Here is an 18920-nt window from a genome sequence, read left to right on the forward strand (position 1 = left end):
ACATGGACCTGGCTGTAAGTACTGTAATTCTAGTTATATATGTTCAACGTTTACCAGCAGTAATAGTAAAGGGTGGGCCAGACCATTACATGCGCAACCAAGAGTCTTCTACCAGGATTTTATTTGTATCAGAGAAAATTGCTAAGGAAAGTATGTGACTGGTATGAAAGTGATTGAAATGTTTGTGTTTTACATTCACCATTTACTCACTATACATTTACATGCCAAGCTTACACTGAATCTCAGCAACGAATCAGCAATTAGCATTTATCTGGCAACTCAAAGCTAGACAATGAGAGGAAAGTGAGCCCAATGACTAGTCTACAGCGAGGAAAAGATTACTCCCATGTGGATGTGACATTTTCAGGAGTACATAGACATAAGGATTACTTGCATGTATAAGGTTGGGTGTAATTAAATGATGGGGGAGGGGGATGCGGGTGATCAGGTGCACAGTTATTAGTACCATTATTTTCCTGAATATGTACTTTGGCTTTTTAGTAATTTTGCCTGCATAAAGCATGCCACAAAAGCAGCTCATGGCATAAATAATGTATGTGGAATTACAAGTGAATTAACCATTAGTTTTAATTCTGTGATTAAAATGAGATGCTGTACTACATTGTCTGTAATGACAGTAGAATAATTACATGAGTGTCCCTGTATGGGGACATGCGTACAGTATAAATTTGGTGGCACATGCCAAATGGATGACAAAGGGTTAGTAGTGTATTAAATGTTCTTTGTTTTGGGATTTTTTGTTCTATAACATAGCGTTACCTTGTAGATGCTGATTAAACTTAGGAAGAGAGATCTTGACTGTATTTCAGATGCTGAATATTAACAAAAAGCAACAACTAGATCATTATATTGTATGCTCATTGTATGTATTTTGGAGACAGAAATCTGTTTGTCTCCTGGGAGATGTGGAATACTGGAGCCTCCTTTTTCCTTTTTTTGTGACTCATACAATTATAGACAGTCCACACTTGCACAGGGTTCAGTCTTTGTGAGGAGAGCTGGTGACTGACAGAAGGAGAAGTTGCCTTAGGGACCAGACTGCAGTGCAGGGTTCTAAACATCGGTTCTCAAGGCACCCAAACAGTCCAGGTTTTAAGGATCTCCATGCTTGAAAATAGATGGTTAATTCAAATTGACTGAGGCACTAATTATGTCACCTGTGCATAAGCATGGACATCCTTAAAACCTAGGCAAGTGCTTTGAGGACTGAGGCACATGGGGAGACCTTCTAAACCCCTGGAGGACCTATGACTTTGGTCCCATCTCCTCCTGGGAAGAGCATGATATAGGCCTGGGGCAGGAAATATCTTTCTAGTGTTGTATGTGGAGTGTTGGCATCCTGAAGGAAAGTAAGATCATCCTCTATGCCAGGAGTTTAGAACCTTTTTTCTGCAAGGGCCATTTTGATATATAGAACATTATTCGCGGGCCCAGTGCAGACCACTGCCCCTCTGTGTGATGTCACATGGGGCGGGGCCATAATCACTGGTGATTACAGTAATGCCCGGAGCATCCAGAGGATGCCCCGGGGAGCTGTAAGGGCAGCGGTGTGACTGTCTGAAGGGTCCTAAGGACACTCCAGGCAGCACTGCTGCATAGATTCTGGCTGCAGGATGCCATTCTAGGCACCCTGCTAGTCAGATACACTCCAAGGGCCAGAGCAAATGATTCCACGGGCCTTATACGGCCTCTTGGCCTGAGATTTACCATCCCTGCTCTATGCTCTCACCCATAAAATTCAGCCAGTGGCGCAACTAAAGCTCATAGGGCCTCAGTCTGAAACAGGCCCCTCTTCCAAACTTCCGTCACCACAACATGCTGCCTCTGAGGAAGATGGTCAATTGGCCATCAACTGTTATTATATAATAATAATAATAATAATAATAATGATAATAATAATAATAATAATAATAATAATAAATTATACAGTATATCATCAGTTTGTACTTTCACCATGAAGCAGTCCAGGGTGGTGTTAGATTGCACATTTACAAATTACATCAATATTATCAAGTATCTACAGGTCAAGAGTAAAAAACCTTTTCATAATATATACGTCACAAGTCATTTACGTCAGTTTAAAGGGTGAAATTTACTACAGCTCAGTTGATAAGTGTCTGTCTGTGTAGATAAACTTCTTCTGAGTGCCGGCTAACAACCTAATTTTCAGTATGTCTTATTATAGCTTACAGGATAATAATTAAATAAAATAATAAAAAATTCTCTACTATGAATCTGATTTGAAATATATATAAATTGAACTGCTGCCCTTTTTAAACTGTATACTTCACAAGTAATGAGCTATCTCAGACCAAGTCTGTGACAAAAAAATATATGCCCCTTTATATTATGGTGTATTAAAATGGGATGTAGTCAGGATGCCGGCGGTTGAAATGCCGACCGCCAGAATCCCGACACTGAAAGCCTGGCATGGGAATAAAGATAGGCATCTAAATACCGATAGCTATCATTAGCCCCAAGCCAAAATCCCGCCGCCCGGCATACCGAACGTAGGTTAGCCGGGCATCACGACCTGTTAGCCACGGGGGAGGCGAGGGTTAGGTTTAGGCATCCCCGGGGGGACTTAGGGTTGGGCACCACCACGGGAGGGTTAGGTCTAGGCTAGGGGAAGGGGGTTTAGGATTAGGCACCACCGAGGGGTGGTTAGGGCCAGGCACCCCCCCCCCCAGGAGGGTTAGGTTTAGGGTGCAGGGAGGGAGGGTTAGGGACCATGAGGGGGACTTAGGGTTGGGCACCACCCCGGGAGGATTAGGTTTAGGCTAGGGGTAGGAGGTTTAGGGTTAGGCACCACCGAGGGGAGGTTAGGGCTAGGCAACCCCCCTCCCCCCGGGAGGGTTTAGTTTAGGGTGCAGGCAGGGTGGGTTAGGGACCATGGGGGGGACATGGGGTTAGGCACCACCCCCGGGGTCTTAGGCTTAGGCACCCCCAAGGGAGGGTTAGGGGGGAGGAGGGTTGGGTCAAATATACTTACCAGCCGGCATCGGGATTATGATCTGTCAGGCTTCCAGGGTTGGGATATGAACCAACGGCTTCATACCCAACCCATAGGACATTACAAGTACATTATTCACATGCTAGCAGGGCTAATTATTTTTTTTTAAATACATGAAACCCTAATTGTTTTAAAGCCTGTACTGTATATTTGTATGTTTAAATAGGAAAGTGTGTCTAATGTGTAACTATATAGTATAAACTAGTTCATGTATAACATATAATAAGAATGGATTATTTTGTACTTTTTACAGCACGATAGTTTACTGCCCCATCTGACTGTGCGAGAAACGCTGACCTACACTGCAATGCTGTCACTTCAGAAACACTCCAGTGAGGCGATCAGGAAAAAGGTTGTTATCTTATATTGTAGTGGGTATAATATGCTGCTAAGAAATTATATATTATACAGTGTATGAACCAGTTAAAGTTTCAGCTCATTTTGTAATTTATAGATAATCTATCATTTACATTCATGTAGTTCAGCAAGCCCTCACTTATATATGTGTTTACATTAGGCCTTATTTACAGTAGAATGTAGTTGCAGAATGTCATCTGTATGTCTGTAGATTGGTACTGTGGGTCTATTCATCATCACCTCATTTCTACAAAAGCAGGTGTAAATGAACATTTTCACCTGCAATTGCAGAAATCAAGTTATCGGGCCATTCATCAAGAAGGTAAAACAGGAGATATCCAAGGCCGGCAGCAGAAATCTTCGGGCCCGTTACACTGATATTTCTGCCCCCTCCCCCCCCACCCCCAACCACACCTCCGCACAACCGACACATCCCTATATAGATATATATGTAGCCTACATGCATCTATCTACATATTGAAAGCCACTCTCTGTCTATACAGATATTATACAGATATTCTGATACATTTTGAAGCTGGTGCTATATGTAAGGTGCATGATGTAGGGTCCATACTCACATCTTCAACCTTTCAGATAACGACTGGGGTGCTCCCCACAGTGACCTTCAATGAGATCCAGACTCAGATAGTATAATTAGGAAAAGGGGGACTCGCCAGAGCTCTGAGACTCCCTTATCTGTCAATATCCAATTATCCAAAAGCAAAATTAAATAAAGTAATACAGGGGTGTTTCTAGGGGTCCAAGTGCCCCCGAAAAAGTAAGGGACTGGCCATCCCTCCCCCCCCATATGCTCCCTTTCAAATTTATTTTCTTTCTACCACCTGTTAAAAACAAAAAAATTAAAATAAAGGTTAATTTAGTATAAAAAAAAAAAGTACAGAAGCTCATGAAGTGTCAGTGCCAGTAGTCAGTGTACTTTTTGCTGCATTAGTATTGCAAATAAGACACCCATTTTGTGAAAAAATGTCTGGCGAGTCGATTGACACAGATAAATCGCAAAGTCTGCGGCGCACCAGCGGGGGCTGTTTAGATTTAAACAAAGGTGTATGTGGACACGTTTGTATAGACACATACATGAACACATAAAGCCCCTCAGTGATATACATGCCTAAGCACTAAATGGACAGTCACATATTGAATATATATATATATTTATTTTTTTTCAATCAGAAGTAGCGGCTCTCATACGGTCTTGGAATCAAACACCGGACACAGAAACACCTATCAACGTCTCATATATATATATATATATATATATATATATATATATATATATATATATATATTATATCAGGTGCATAAATATTGGGACATTGACTGAATTTTCAGATTTTGGCCTCTATTCACCACCACAATGGCTTTGAAATGAAACAAACAAGATGTGCTTTAACTGCAGACTTTCAGATTTAATTTGAGGGTAATTACATCCAAATCAGGTGAACGGTGTAGGAATTACAACGGTTTCTATATGTGCCTCCCACTTTTTAAGGGGCCAAAAGTAATGGGACTATCAACTCAAAAGCTATTTCATGGACAGGTGTGGGCTATTCCCTCGTTACGTCGGACTGCCGGATGTCGGGGCTCTTGTGCAAATGCATGATCTGTAGGTCACGCATGCGCATTAGCGTCACTACTCCGATGGGAGTAGTGAAAAGATATACTGCTCTGAAAGGAGCAGTGAAGCCGCACGCAGGGACAGCTGATTTTCGGATCAGCTGTCTCCATGCTGGAGAAATGATGAATTGTTCTGGTGTCCGCGGCGAGTTAGAATGTGAATTATCAGGGTCCGAACGGATCCCGATAATTAACATCATGAATAGACCCCACAATCTTGTAACTGACAGCAGTCAGGCACAATTTACTTTTTTCTAGTACAATTTAGATAACAAAAGCCATCAATTTCACTTTGCGAATTTAGTTCATATCATATCCCCACCGCATTAATAATGTGGCATGTGATAACTAGGGCTGATTGTCATCACAGCAGATTGTTTGTTTTTCAAGCTGATTATCCACTGTCATTGTTCAGTTGTTTTTTTTTATGTGCCGTTTAATTGTATGGATGTATTGATGTCAACAACTTTATCCTCATCAGAGATATGTTATAGGTTACCCATTAGTTACAGTATCAGGCCATTAAGATACACAAGATAAACTGTACCCCTTGTCACCGGGCCTGGAGATATCACAGATATCTCTTACTTACCTTCCTCTGCTATTCCCATACACTAGTATGGGGAGAGAATTCATCAAGCTCTGAAAATACAATATAGAGTGCAGGAGCATTCGCCATCTTCAGATGGCGTTTGCTTCTGCTTATGTATCGCAACGCGCTCCTTCCCTATGGGAAGGAGGTCCAAATTGCGAGTCTGCCCCTGTCTGACTCCTTCCGTCGGATATTGGGGCTCTTGTGCGCATGCGTGACCTGTAGGTCACGCATGCGCACTTGTGTCTTCGCTCCGAAAGGTGCAGTGAAACACTTCGGGGAGACAGCTAATTTCGGATCAGCTGTCTCCGGGCCAGAGCAATGATGAATTGCTCCGGCGCTCGCTGCAAGATGGAATGTTAAATATCGGGGTCCGATATTTAACATAATGAATAAGCCCCTGTATGTGCAACCAATACTCTAGCATATAATTTCGACTATCACAAAAATACCACCATCATTATTATCAACAGCTAAAATTACACCATGTCTATGCAAAGGTGCCGGGGGAAACAGGAAGGGGGAGAGGCAGGAATGTGTTGTGCTATATAAGAAACTGTTAATAAATAAATAAATAATTAAACAGGCACGGGCTTGTTGGAGGGGTCCGGCCCAGGTCAGTTGCTAAGAGGGACATTATCCCCCTTTGCAGTGATGCTGGCGATTACTTAGGAGAGGAGCACTCCTGGATTCCTGGGAAAGCAGACCAGCCTTGGGGGTCTTGGTGATTCAATTTGCAGTGAAACGCGTCATCTTGGCCCCTGCTACCCAATGGCACAAATTACAGCATTGTACAGCAGGAAGCGGGGCAGCAATGATGTGTTCATGGCCAGGGCTGGCTCGAGGCATGTTCGACCAGTGCGGTCGAACAGGGGCGCCACCCCATAGAGGGCGCGCCCTCCCAGCAATTCCCAATTTCAGTGGGACAGTCCCATTTTTCGAGAACTGCCCCACTGTTCCTGCTCCGGAGAAGAGGAATGGATGTCATGCATGCGTGCGGCACCCATTCACTGCAGGAAGAGGGCTGGGGGCAGCCCAGCTACTGACGTATTACTGGGCTTGCCCCCAGCCTGACGATAACGGGAGGTGTGCCATATGGGCACTCCCCCAACTAGCATCTCCATTTTTGGACCACGCCCCCATTTCCGGTTCCACGCGATGAAGGGGCATCGTGTCCCGGACAGGACGTGGCTCTCGCTGGAGCCACCCCTGTTCATAGCACCAAGCCCTCCACACCTCCCACCAGAAGTGTGAATTTAAATCTCAGCAAGAATGCCTCCGGGACAGCTCACAAGATGTCCCAAGTAACGATTACATGGCAGTGGAATTTGCATGAAGTTGTAGCTGCTACTGAAAAGTTCACAGTCAACAGGTTAGTGGGGACTTTATAGAAAGGGGTTTGTAAGAATCATATAATGCAAATGAAAAACCTTCCAAGCCCAAGTAGCTTTAGATAACAGGTCCAGTTAAACAGCATCTGACTCACAGGCAAAATATATATTGCTTTGATAAACATATGGAATGTTTTCTGATGTGGACTTAACTCATTATCACTGTACTATTATTGTCAGGTGTTTCTGACTTTTTGGGCCAAAGGTCAGTGTACAACAGATGTTTTTATAAATGTAGGAAGAGTGGAAGATAATGGGATAATTTTATATTTGTAATTACTGCTTTGGAGTTTGTACAGTATATGGAATTCATTTTTCAAATAGCCAAACACATGTAAGATACCTTCAATCTAGTTTGGCCCATGAGTGAAAGGTAAATAGAATATTTTATGTGACATAAACTAAAGGAAATCTAAAGGGAATCTATACAATGCACCAATTTGCAGATAAATACAAGGTGAGTGCTCTTATCCAGATGAACCAATGAGATATAAGCTTTCATTATCTGACTGCAATAGATTGCTGAACATTGATATCTGGTTGGTTGTTATGGGTTATATAATATGTTTTTGTTTTTCCATAATTGTAATGAAAAAACCCAAATCCATACATTATATCATTTTGCAATATTTTCCACTTTGTATTGGGCTGGAGTATCTAAGATTATCATGCACAATACTGTCTTGGCAGATATTGAAGGATTACAATCCCCATCATGTAAAGTACTTATTAGGAATTTTAAAGCTGCACTCAGCTGTGTGATGCTCACTATAAAAATCTGCAGAGGCATACTTGCCTACTCTTTACAAACGAAGATTGCCAAATTTTAAAGGAGTCCCCATGGACTCCTGGGATCGCAAGTCACCCTCTCACATCCCGCTCATTTTCTAGAGAAATGGGCAGGATTTCGGCATGATGATGCGATTCACCCTGCCTCTACTCTCTGGGACCTCCCCGAGGGGTGAACAAAGTAGATGAGTATGTGCAGAGGAGTTTGTGAGTTGGCAGGTTGATCAGAAGCCAAAATCCCCATGATATCAGTGCTTCTGATTGGTCCTTTCAATGTATTATGCATGCCTCTTTTTACTGTTTAGACTTGAGATGACCCACACAGCCCTTTAGTATACTGTGAATGGTGCATTGGGTAGAGTACATTTGTAAAGCTTCAAGTTCTAAAATGACCTGGTTTACAGAAGTTGTGTATTAGATGCTACAATGTTTTACTTGAGTTTGAAAGGAGCCTCATATCATTACTCTTTACTGTTGGGGTATCATGTTCCTTGACACAATATAATTCCTAGTTTGTAATGTCTTGCTTTAGTCTATTCCCGTCCAACACCTCCCAGCCTGCTCTCATGACCATCAGAGATGTACAGTAAGGGCAGACCTCCTGGACCCTGAATGCATCTTGAACAAATTAAACACAGCAAAGCCTGTTTCACACCATTACCTGATCATCAAGACGACAGCTTACGAGGACCACCACACTTGAGGCCTAAACACCAGACCAACTAAGGAAATAGATAAAAGGGGGGCCATAGATATAGCTTATCTAGACTTTAGTAAGGCTTTTGACACTGTTCCACATCGCAGACTGTTAAATAAACTGGAAAGCATGGGATTAGATATAATTATAGTTGAATGGATAAGATCATGGCTGCAGGATAGGAAACAGAGTTGTAGTAAACGAAGTGCAATCTCAAGAGGGAAATGTTACCAGTGGAGCACCTCAGGGATCTGTACTTGGACCAGTGCTTTTTAATATCTTTACTTGTGACAATGCAAATGGTATTGAAGGGAAACTATGCCTTTTTGCAGATGACACAAAGGTATGCAACAGGTTAGACACACCAGGAGGGGTAAAACAAATGATTGATGACTAGGTAGACTAGAGGAATGGTCAAGAACGTGGCAACTACAACTTAATGCCAAAAAATGCAAGATCATGCACTTGGGTCTCAAAAATCCAAAGGCTAAATATAGTATTAATGGTACTATACTGGAAACTACTGAAGAGGAAAGGGATCTAGGAGTCACTATTTCAGGTGACTTAAAGACAAGCAAACATTGTAACAAAGCAATGAGGAAGGCAAGTCAGATGCTTGGTTGCATAGGGAGAGGAATCAGTAGCAGAAAGAAAGAAGTGATAATACCACTGTATAGGTCATTGGTACGTCCTCATGTCGATACTGTGTTCAGTTCTGGAGGCCATATCTCCAGACGGATATTAATACATTAGAGACTGTAGAAAGAGGGGCAACTAAAATGGTGCAAGGTCTACACCACAAAACGTACCAGGAAAGACTAAAAGATCTTAATATGTTTAGTTTGGAGCAAAGAAGGGATAGGGGGGACATGATAGAAACATTCAAATATATAAAGGGTTTTAACAAGGTAAAGGAAGGCGACATTCTTCAAAGAAAGAGAAGTATTAGAACAAGAGGACATGTTCTGAAACTGGAGGGTGGCAGGTTCAGGGGAAATTTGAGGAAAAATTACTTCACAGAAAGGTTAGTGGACAAGTGGAATAGCCTCCCATCAGAGGTTGTAGAGGCTAAGATAGTAGAGCAATTTAAACATGCATGGGATAGACATAAGGATATCCTTCAGAAGAAGTAAGGATCAAGGGGGGCATGGCCTAGGCATCTATGGAGTAGCACACGCAGTCGTGAGCTCTCCAATAAATATATCCTGCATCATCTCCTGCTACAGCACCCCGGGGATATAACATAACAGGCGGACGTCGGAGGTCCTGGAGTACCTGTCACGCCGGGTCCAGGAGCTTGCGGCAGCCTCCTGAGCCTTATTAGAGGCAGTATCTTGGCGGGTGTAATTGCCGCGGCTGGTCACGTGGGACGCCGGCAGGCTCCGTGTCTCCGTGCAGCGCTACTATACAAAACACAGCCCTGCATGTTTGGCTCTCCCAGCGCTGGCTCTGACACCCACATAACATACCCTTGCTGGATGCTCTTGCTGATGTCCTGATTCCCTGTCTGGGTGCCTCTCCTAAATGCTGGAAGTGCTGCTGGTGGCCATTTTGATTTCTGGTCAGTGTGTTTAATCTGTGGCCTCCTCTGTTATAAACACAGTGGTGCTGCTCCTGCTATTTATTTATCTATCTTATATATTTCTATACTGCCTCACCTACTCAAATATGGGGAAAACTCATCATGCTGCTGCAGCAACAAAGCTGGAGCGTTTTTCTCGCTCGTCGACGCCGCAGCCCCCGCCCCGAGAAGAATAGGATGTCGGATCTCCTCCTGCGTCCCCTCTTGCCGATAATATACCGGAGGACTCCTCTGCGGCTACTTTGCAGAGTGTGCTGGATGCGGTTACAGCAAGTGAGAAAAGGCTTGCTTATAAAATTGGTGACGTGCAGTCTGACCTATCTATAATTCACCATGATTTAGAGAGAGTTTGTGAGAGAGTGGGAGAGGTGGAAACACGTACTTCTACGCTTGAGGATACAGTATCTCCACTAAAAGAGAAAGTGGCTGTTTTGGATTCTCAGATGGCTGCGGTACATAAGAAGATGTCGGATATGGAGGGGCGCCTTCGGCGTAACAACCTCAGATTTGTGGGGCTACCGGAAAAAGAGGAGGGCTCGAATCCAGATGAATTTTTGGAAAAGTGGTTGCTGGAAACATATGGTCAGGAGGCCTTTACCTCACACTTTGTAGTAGAGCGGGCTCACCGTGTGCCGACCAGAGCGCTTCCTCCAGGAGCACCCCCGCGTTCTTTTATTGCCAAATTCCTACACTATCAGGATCAGGATACTGTGATAAGAATGGCTCGCACTAAAGGTCCTATGGAACCTAATGGCTCACGGATTTCGGTGTTCCCTGATTTCTCCGTTGAGGTTCAAAAGGAGAGGGCACAGTTTTCTTCAGTCAAACGTCGCCTGCGAGATCTCAATCTTCCATACGCCATGCTGTTCCCTTCTAAATTACGAGTGGTTGCGGATGGCGAAACAAAATTTTTCTTCACCCCGAGAGAGGCTGCTTTGTAGTTGGATCGTCGTGCCCCGGCCAGGAGGCCGCTAGTAAATGACTGAACATGGATTAATGCTCCTGTTTTTCATAGCACTATGTTATATATATGACTGCCATCATAATCAAATGTTTTTCCTTTGCGATTATGCATATTGATGTTTCAGTTGTTGTGCGATGGCGTAGATTGATATAATGATCATTTCCTTAAATATCTGTATAGTATCCAAGCTCCTTAGCCTAATAATATTTTATTTTAGGCCAGGACAGTATTCTGTTCTTATTTTTATTCCCGGGGTGTGAAATATTGGAGGGTACCCTGTGTTTAGGGGTCATTATATATTTTGCCTCACCCTGTATACGGGATAATTTTTTTTCTTTATATGTTCATTTGGTGAACTTAATCTTCTGTTGTTTACTTGTTGAGAGAAGGGAATTGGAATAGGTATGCCGCAGTTGGGGTTGGGTATACAGGGAGAGGAGCAGAAGGGATAGGGGTTGTAGTTTTATTGTTTTACTATTTTTTCCTTTTTTTTTCTTTGATTTCTTATGTGGTCTCAAATTATTATATACTGCACTGTTGTATGTCTGGTCCAAGACATGCTTGTACTGTGGGTCTATACGGGATTGCTCTATGGTTACATATTTTGGGAAGAGATGCTATACTAGCTGGAATACTATGACGCAAGCTAATATCAATGTTCTCACTTGGAACGTACGAGGTCTTAATGACAAAATAAAACGTTCCCTAGTGCTGAGACAACTTAAAAATACAACTTAAAAATTATGGAGCGGATATAGTTTGCCTTATGGAGACACACCTGGTAGGTGGGAAATTGCTCTCCCTTAAAAAAAACGTGGGTGGGCTGGGCCTACCATGCATCACATACGTCCGCTTCCAGGGGGGGTCTCCATTCTTGTCCACAAATTGGTCCCTTTTATACTGGAGTCGGTGCAGATTGACCCAGGGGATCGCTATGTCTTTTTGAAATGTAGGATTAATAATCTAGCACTTTTATTGTTAGCATTATATATACCGCCTCCTTATTCTTCTGTAGTTTTAATGAAAGTAGCGGAGTTTATGGCCCTGTCCCCGGAAACGTCTACAATCTGTGTTGGGGATTTCAATAATGTTCTGGATCAGGATTTGGATAGAAGGGGTACAGCTCAGAAAAGTCCTTCATCACAAGGCAACAGGTTTTCGGCTTATGTGTCTGGGCTGGGCTTGGTCGATGCGTGGAGGACGAAAAATCCTACTACAAGGCAGTTTTCCTGTTTTTCGTATTCTCATCTCACATTCTCCCGGATCGACCTGGCGCTGCTCACACGAGATATGCTGCCGAGAATTAAGTCTGTGCGTTATGAGACCAGAGGAATCTCGGACCATTCTCCACTGACACTTAGCTTAGATCTGGAATGTCAAAGGGGTCAATCATTTTGGAAACTTAATTCATTTTTGTTGACTCGTATGGGGGCGGATTCTGATCTGGAAGAAACGTGGAAGGAATATTTTGAACTTAATTATGGTACGGCCCCAGATCAGATATTATGGGACTCATTTAAATCCTTTCTTAGGGGGATTTGATTAAACGTGTTGCTGATTTAAGGTCTTTCTACAAAAAAAAGGAATTAGAGTTGGAGGTCTCTTTGCCAATCATTAGAGCTTACCTACCTCGCTGATGGATTAGAGTCATCCAGGGTTGCATGGCTGTCTGCACAGAGGGCATGGAACGACTGTTTGACAGATAAGGCTCGATATAAACTTTTATTCAACTCGCACTTTAGATATGCAACAGGTGATAGACCTGGTAGTTATTTGGCCAATTTGGCAAGATTGGAACGCCCTTCAATAACTATAGTAGAGATTGTGGGTTCAGGGGGTATAATTTACAATCAAACACCAGATATCACACAGGAGTTTGTTAGATACTATCAGCAATTATATAGTTCTGGTGTGTCATATAATATTGTTGAACTGCGTCACTATCTTAAGAATATAGTTCTTCTTGAGTTGTCCTCTGAGGCCAAGGATTTCCTGGATTCCCCTTTGACTATAGAGTCAATTGACTTAGCTATAAGATCCTTCCCAAATGGTAAGGCCCCAGGGTTAGACGGAATTCCCTTGGAGTTGTATAAAAAACATAGCCAATTTTATGTGCCTCGCTTACTTGAGCTATTCAATAAATTGTATGAATGTAATTCTCTCCCTCAATCCATGTCGGAAGCCCTTATAGTAGTGTTACCAAAGCCGGGGAAAGACCCTAAGCAGACGGAGTCATATCGGCCTATTTCTCTCCTCCCTACAGACATCAAAATCCTTGCTAAAGTCCTGGCCATTAGATTAAATCGGGTGATTGCCCAGTTGATACATCCGGATCTGACTGGATTTATGCCAGGAAAATCAACTTCGCTTAATCTTCGACGCCTTTTTACCCAATTGCAGATCTCGCATGAAGACCCCTCTTCTAAAATAATTTTGTCACTAGATGCCGCTAAGGCGTTTGACTCTGTAGAGTGGCCTTTTTTATGGGAAACAATGAGTGGCTACGGGATAGGCTCTGGGTTCATTAAATGGATTAAATTGTTGTACTCGGCGCCTATGGCCAGGGTATCGATAAATGGATTTACCTCATCCTCCTTCCCTCTCTCGAGGGGTACGCAGCAAGGCTGCCCCTTGTCATCCATTTTAATTGCCATGGCCATTGAGCCCTTGGCCTGCTTGAACAGGGCTAGTCCTGATGTTCAGGGATTTTCCATGGGAACTAGATCGGATAAAATAGTATTATATGCTGATGATATCCTGCTTTTTGTCTCAGAATATGATATTTCCATGCCTAATGCCCTTGCAAATATTAATTCTTTTGGGAAATATTCGGGTCTGAAAATAAACTGGGACAAATCATGTATACTTCCCATTAGAGGAGCGTGTCCAGTTGTTCCGCTTATACCACTCCCATTAAAATGGGTAGACTCATTCAAATACTTAGGTGTATGGATAAATAATGACCCTCGTGATTATGTGTCCTTAAATATTAAGCCGCAAATAGAATATTTAAGATCCCCGGTGGATACTTGGGGGAAATTGCACTTAACGCTCACTGGCAGAGTAAACCTGGTAAAAATGATTTTACAACCCATACTTCTTTATGTGTTGCAACATTCCCCAATTTATCTTCCTCAGAGTGTGTTCAGACAAATAGATGGATTGTTATCCTCTTTGATTTGGGTTAAACGTAGAGCCCGTATTCAGTTGAATACACTTACTAGGTCACGGGAGGCTGGGGGATTGGCGATACCTCATTTTAAGTTTTATTATTATGCATCACAATTGGCGCAATTGAAGGCATGGACACAGGTTTTGGAGGTAGATGAACTATCTACTATTCTGGTGGGACAGGAATCCCGGGGCCATACTACACTTCAGGTACTACTCAGCAGCAACTTGAAGGGTGTTAGAGCTCCATTGGTTAGACAAGCGGTTTTGATTTGGAGGCAGGTCACACAGATTTTTCAGGGCCAGGGATGGGATCCTGATACTCCCCCACACAATACCAGGGGGCTTGAGGAACTGGCATTACTGCAAATTAATAAGGCCTGGGGGGAAATTGGGGGTGAACGCGTTAGGACAATTATATATGTCTGGGGTGTTTAAGTTATTTGAACAGCTGCAGTGTGAGTTTAATACCCCAAAACATTACTTTTATAGATATCTTCAGCTTCGTCATGCCATAGCCGCACAATTTGTGGATGCTCCTCCAATGTTCTGAGATTCCCCGGTTAAAATTCTATTACAAGCTGCTGGACCAAGGCACTTGGTGTCTGTTATGTATGCAGCTTTAATGCGAGAACATCATGTTACAGATTTACCATCTATTAGGCAAAAATGGGAAGTTGACCTTGGAATACTGCCAGATGATGTGTGGAAAGGGACCCTGAGTAGCCCAAAAATGGCTACTACAACAATTCGGTTTCAACAAATTCAGTTGTTCCTTCTGAAAAGAACATATTTAACACCAGATCGCTTGTTTGAATTCAGAGGTAGATCTGATTCAAAATGTCCAAAGTGTAATTCCCCTAGTGGCAATTTCTGGCACTTATTATGATCATGCTCTACTGTTAGTTCCTTCTGGGAAGAGGTTAATGCTATATTGGTGTCCACTGGTGTTCCCCGGGATGTGCTAACCCCAATGGTGTGTACTCTAGCTCTTATTGAAAAAGATACATTAGATAAACATTTTGCACAATATGTTATTCATTTATGTATGCTAGCCAAGGTTTGTATTGCTAGAACATGGTTGGCTTCTGAAGGCCCAACGATAGGACAGTGGATAGCACTGGTAAATGAGACCTTGGCCCATGAGAAATTTGTGTATTTAGCTAGGAAGGCTGAGAAGAAATTCCGTCTTGTTTGGGGTAGATGGCTGGATTCAATGTATGTACTAGACTTGATCAGATGCAGATAACTAATGGGATATAACTGTGTGTAGTACTTAATTTCCCCGTACCCAATATGATGTAACAGTGGTGATATGTACATGAACTGCGATATATATCTACGTAAGGAAGCTGTGTATTTGTCTTAATTTTGTTATACAATATGTGCCCGAGTTATGTGCTCTAAATGCAAATGTGAAATTTCATTGCAATATGTCCTGTTGGACCTATATTATTGGGTATATTCTATGTGAATGACCACACATAGACTGTCTAAAGTGCTGTAAACAGTTATTTTATTATTATTTTTATTATTAGTGTTTATGTTTTCTTGAAAATAAATAAAAAATATTGAAATAAAAAAAAAAAGAAGTAAGGATCAGTAAGAGTTGAGGTAATAATATGTCTAAAAATGGGGCAGACTAGATGGGCCAAGTGGTTCTTACCTGCCGTCAAATTCTATGTTTCTATGTTTCTAACTACAAAGCCCAATCTGGAAGTAAAGTGCAGATCTCTTTGAGCAAGAGGACAGACTTGCCTCATGGAAATCGACCCTGCAGCCCAAACTAGATCTTGCCATCACTCTTGAGGTTCTTGAGGCTTGCAAGAGCAAATCCCTCCTCTGGCCTAATTACCAAACCACAGAGTGGCACACTCATGTCCTGCAGCCAGGTATGGAAACCAAATGCCCTACTTAATTATGCCCATGGAAGCCTTCATCTGAATGCCATGGAAGGATTACATCCAGTCAATGTCTTATTTTAAGATTCACAAATTGTGGCCACGGTTTTGGCCTAGTCCTCATCCAGCAGCTCTCTGCAAGATTAGCACCATTCATATAGCAGCTCATGAGGCCCTGGAGTTTCAGCCTCTCTCCCCATTCTATTCTGACCCTACAAATGTCCTCAGCCCGACTCCACCTAGGGCACTGCTTTACCTGAGATATTTACACCAACAAGACCCCTACCCATGCAGGCTAACATACCACCCTGCTCCTTTACAGTATAGGCCCTACACCGTTTTGGTCCAGGCAATCCAATGCTTCCACACTATCAGAGCCCCTGCAACATCCAGGCCTCAGCTCCATTTAGGCCTTCTTACGGAATGGGATTGTAAAGCCGGCGGCTGTTTTGCCCAACAATGTGAGGCGGAAAGGAGGAAATCCCGACAGCGGAGGTAACGCTAACCCTCCCCTCTCCCCCCCTAACCTTTCTTTAGGGTGCCTAACCTCCCCCCAGGGGTGCCAAACCTAACCCCTCTCCCTGCTCCCTAAACCTAACCCTCCCGGGGGGTGCCTAACCCTATCATCCCCCTTCCCCTAGTCTAACCCTCCTGGGGGGTGCCTAAACCTAAGTCCCCCAGGAGCCCCCTAACCTAACCCTCCCCCCCCCGCGGCTAAGAGGACGGGCTCTCGGATTTACCTCGTTCTGTCCCGCGTCGTTCTGGATTCCGGCGTTGGGGTTATGACAGGCATCGGTATCTCGACGCCTGTCATAAATCCCTAGCCGGCATGCTGGCGTCAGGATTGTGACCGGCGGTCACTTAACAACATCCCCTTCTTACCATCAAAATCCTTCCTATTAATTTTTTTATATAGATCACCTCACCATCCAGACATCTACATTAACCTGAGTTCGGCACACCTATGTAAACCACTTTGATACAACCAAAATTGGCTGCTTCTATGTTGTCTTATATGTTTTCTATTATGCTTTGTTCTGTAATTCCCCACTGTGCATCTCACCTTCAACATTTGCTCTTCCCACCCTCTGTAACCTATGCAGTTTGCCAAAGATGGCTGCCTCTACTGGTACCTTTATGGGTATGATGAACAACACATTGAACGATCACTTCAGGGGTATTTTATTATTAACTTTTCATACAGTACTTACCAAATATATCTCATCTCTCCATGTATTGTTATATTGCACATTGAAACCTATATAGTGGGACCAAGATAGCTGCCTTGTCTGGTACTTTATTGGGATGACAAATCCATTAACTTAATGATTCCAAACGTACATCTCACTCTCCTATTTCATATCTCCCCAATTGTTTAGTATATATCCATATATTGCTTGTCTCACCCACTGTTACCTATGTTATTTGCTTTGCCCAAGAGGGCTACCTCACCTGGTATTTTCGTGGGTAGGAAGAACAATGTGTGGATCTGGTTATTTAATAAGGATCTTGTATTTTGCATAATTCTTTAGTATTCTATAGCTCTCTCATTAAATGTCATCTCTTCCATGCACTGCCTATTTTACCTAGTGTATAACTAAAATATTTTTTATTGCCATTACTATACTGTCCCTGTCACCTGCAGCCCTGTCCTTATTAACACAATCACAATAGTGGGCTTGTTATTGCCCCACACAATTAGCCTATTCCTCTACTGATATACTCTGTACTGCTGTTCTGATTATCTCATTGGCTACCAGTTCTGTCCCCGCTCATTTCAATAGTTATTAGAGATTGATAGTCAAACACGCTGAAAAATGTCACTATGCTGTATACAATTAACAGAACAAAAAAAGTTTACTGTAAACAGCTACAACAAATGTTTTCATTTTCCTATAATGTGTTATGTGTGTACTAATTTGTGTATTAAATAGGGTCATGTTGTTATGTGTTTTGCCTCTATCTTTCAGGTAGATTCTGTCATGGCTGAGTTGAGTCTGACCCATGTTGGTGACACTGTAATTGGAGGACGCCTTTTCAATGGCATATCCAGCGGTGAAAGGCGTCGGGTTTCTATTGCAGCTCAGCTAATTCAGGACCCAAGTGAGTGGATTTTGAAATATAGTTTGATCTATGGCCATTGCATTTTCAGTCATTGCACAAATGATTCAATATGCATCTAGACTGAAGTGGCTGATAAGCATCTATTTAGAGTCCTGGCGCCCAAATGGTTCTGGGTCTCTCACTCTACACTTTCGGATTGAGCCCTTCCCTTTAAAAGGCATCTTATATGCTTCAAAGGGGTTGGGTATGGGATACCGGCGGTCGGGATGCTGCCAGTCAGAATACCGACAGCGGCATCCCGACAGTCAGAATCCCAACCCTTCTAGGTAAGTAAGCTAACCTTAACCCTCACCCCTACCCCTCCCTTCCAGGTGCCTAACCCTAACCTCCCCCCCTTAGTGCCTAACCGTAACCTCCTCCTTCCCGGTGCCTAACCCTAACCTCCCCCCTTAGTGCCTAACCCTAACCTCCTCATTCCCAGTGCCTAACCCTAACCTCCCCCTCCTCGGTGCCTAAGCCTAACCCTCCCCTTAAACTCTGATACTTACCTTCGGGATGCCGACGGTCGGGATTCTGGCGCCGGTATTTCGACCGTCTGCATCCCACACGCCGAGATACTGACTACATCCCGCTTCAAAGGCCTCTACCAAGGGATATGGAGGAATCCAGTTCTGAAGGGCAAAGTGTATATAGGAGCATATTCATCATTGTGCACCGATTGGTCCCTGTTAATTAAGTATCTG

General features: G+C 43.1%; 1 protein-coding gene across 1 annotated transcript in view; it reads left to right on the forward strand.

The window, feature by feature from the left end:
* ABCG5 (ATP binding cassette subfamily G member 5) overlaps positions 1 to 18920 on the forward strand; it is a 59081-nt gene that overhangs the window by 6652 nt on the left and 33509 nt on the right. Inside the window, exons 4-5 of the mRNA XM_088477520.1 lie at positions 3288 to 3386; positions 18084 to 18216. Coding sequence (XP_088333646.1) covers positions 3288 to 3386; positions 18084 to 18216 — 232 coding nt within the window. The remainder of the gene's footprint in view (positions 1 to 3287; positions 3387 to 18083; positions 18217 to 18920) is intronic.

Source organism: Taudactylus pleione, unplaced genomic scaffold (assembly GCF_031769625.1).
Source record: "Taudactylus pleione unplaced genomic scaffold, aTauple2 ptg000201l, whole genome shotgun sequence".
NCBI classification, from domain to species: domain Eukaryota; kingdom Metazoa; phylum Chordata; class Amphibia; order Anura; family Myobatrachidae; genus Taudactylus; species Taudactylus pleione.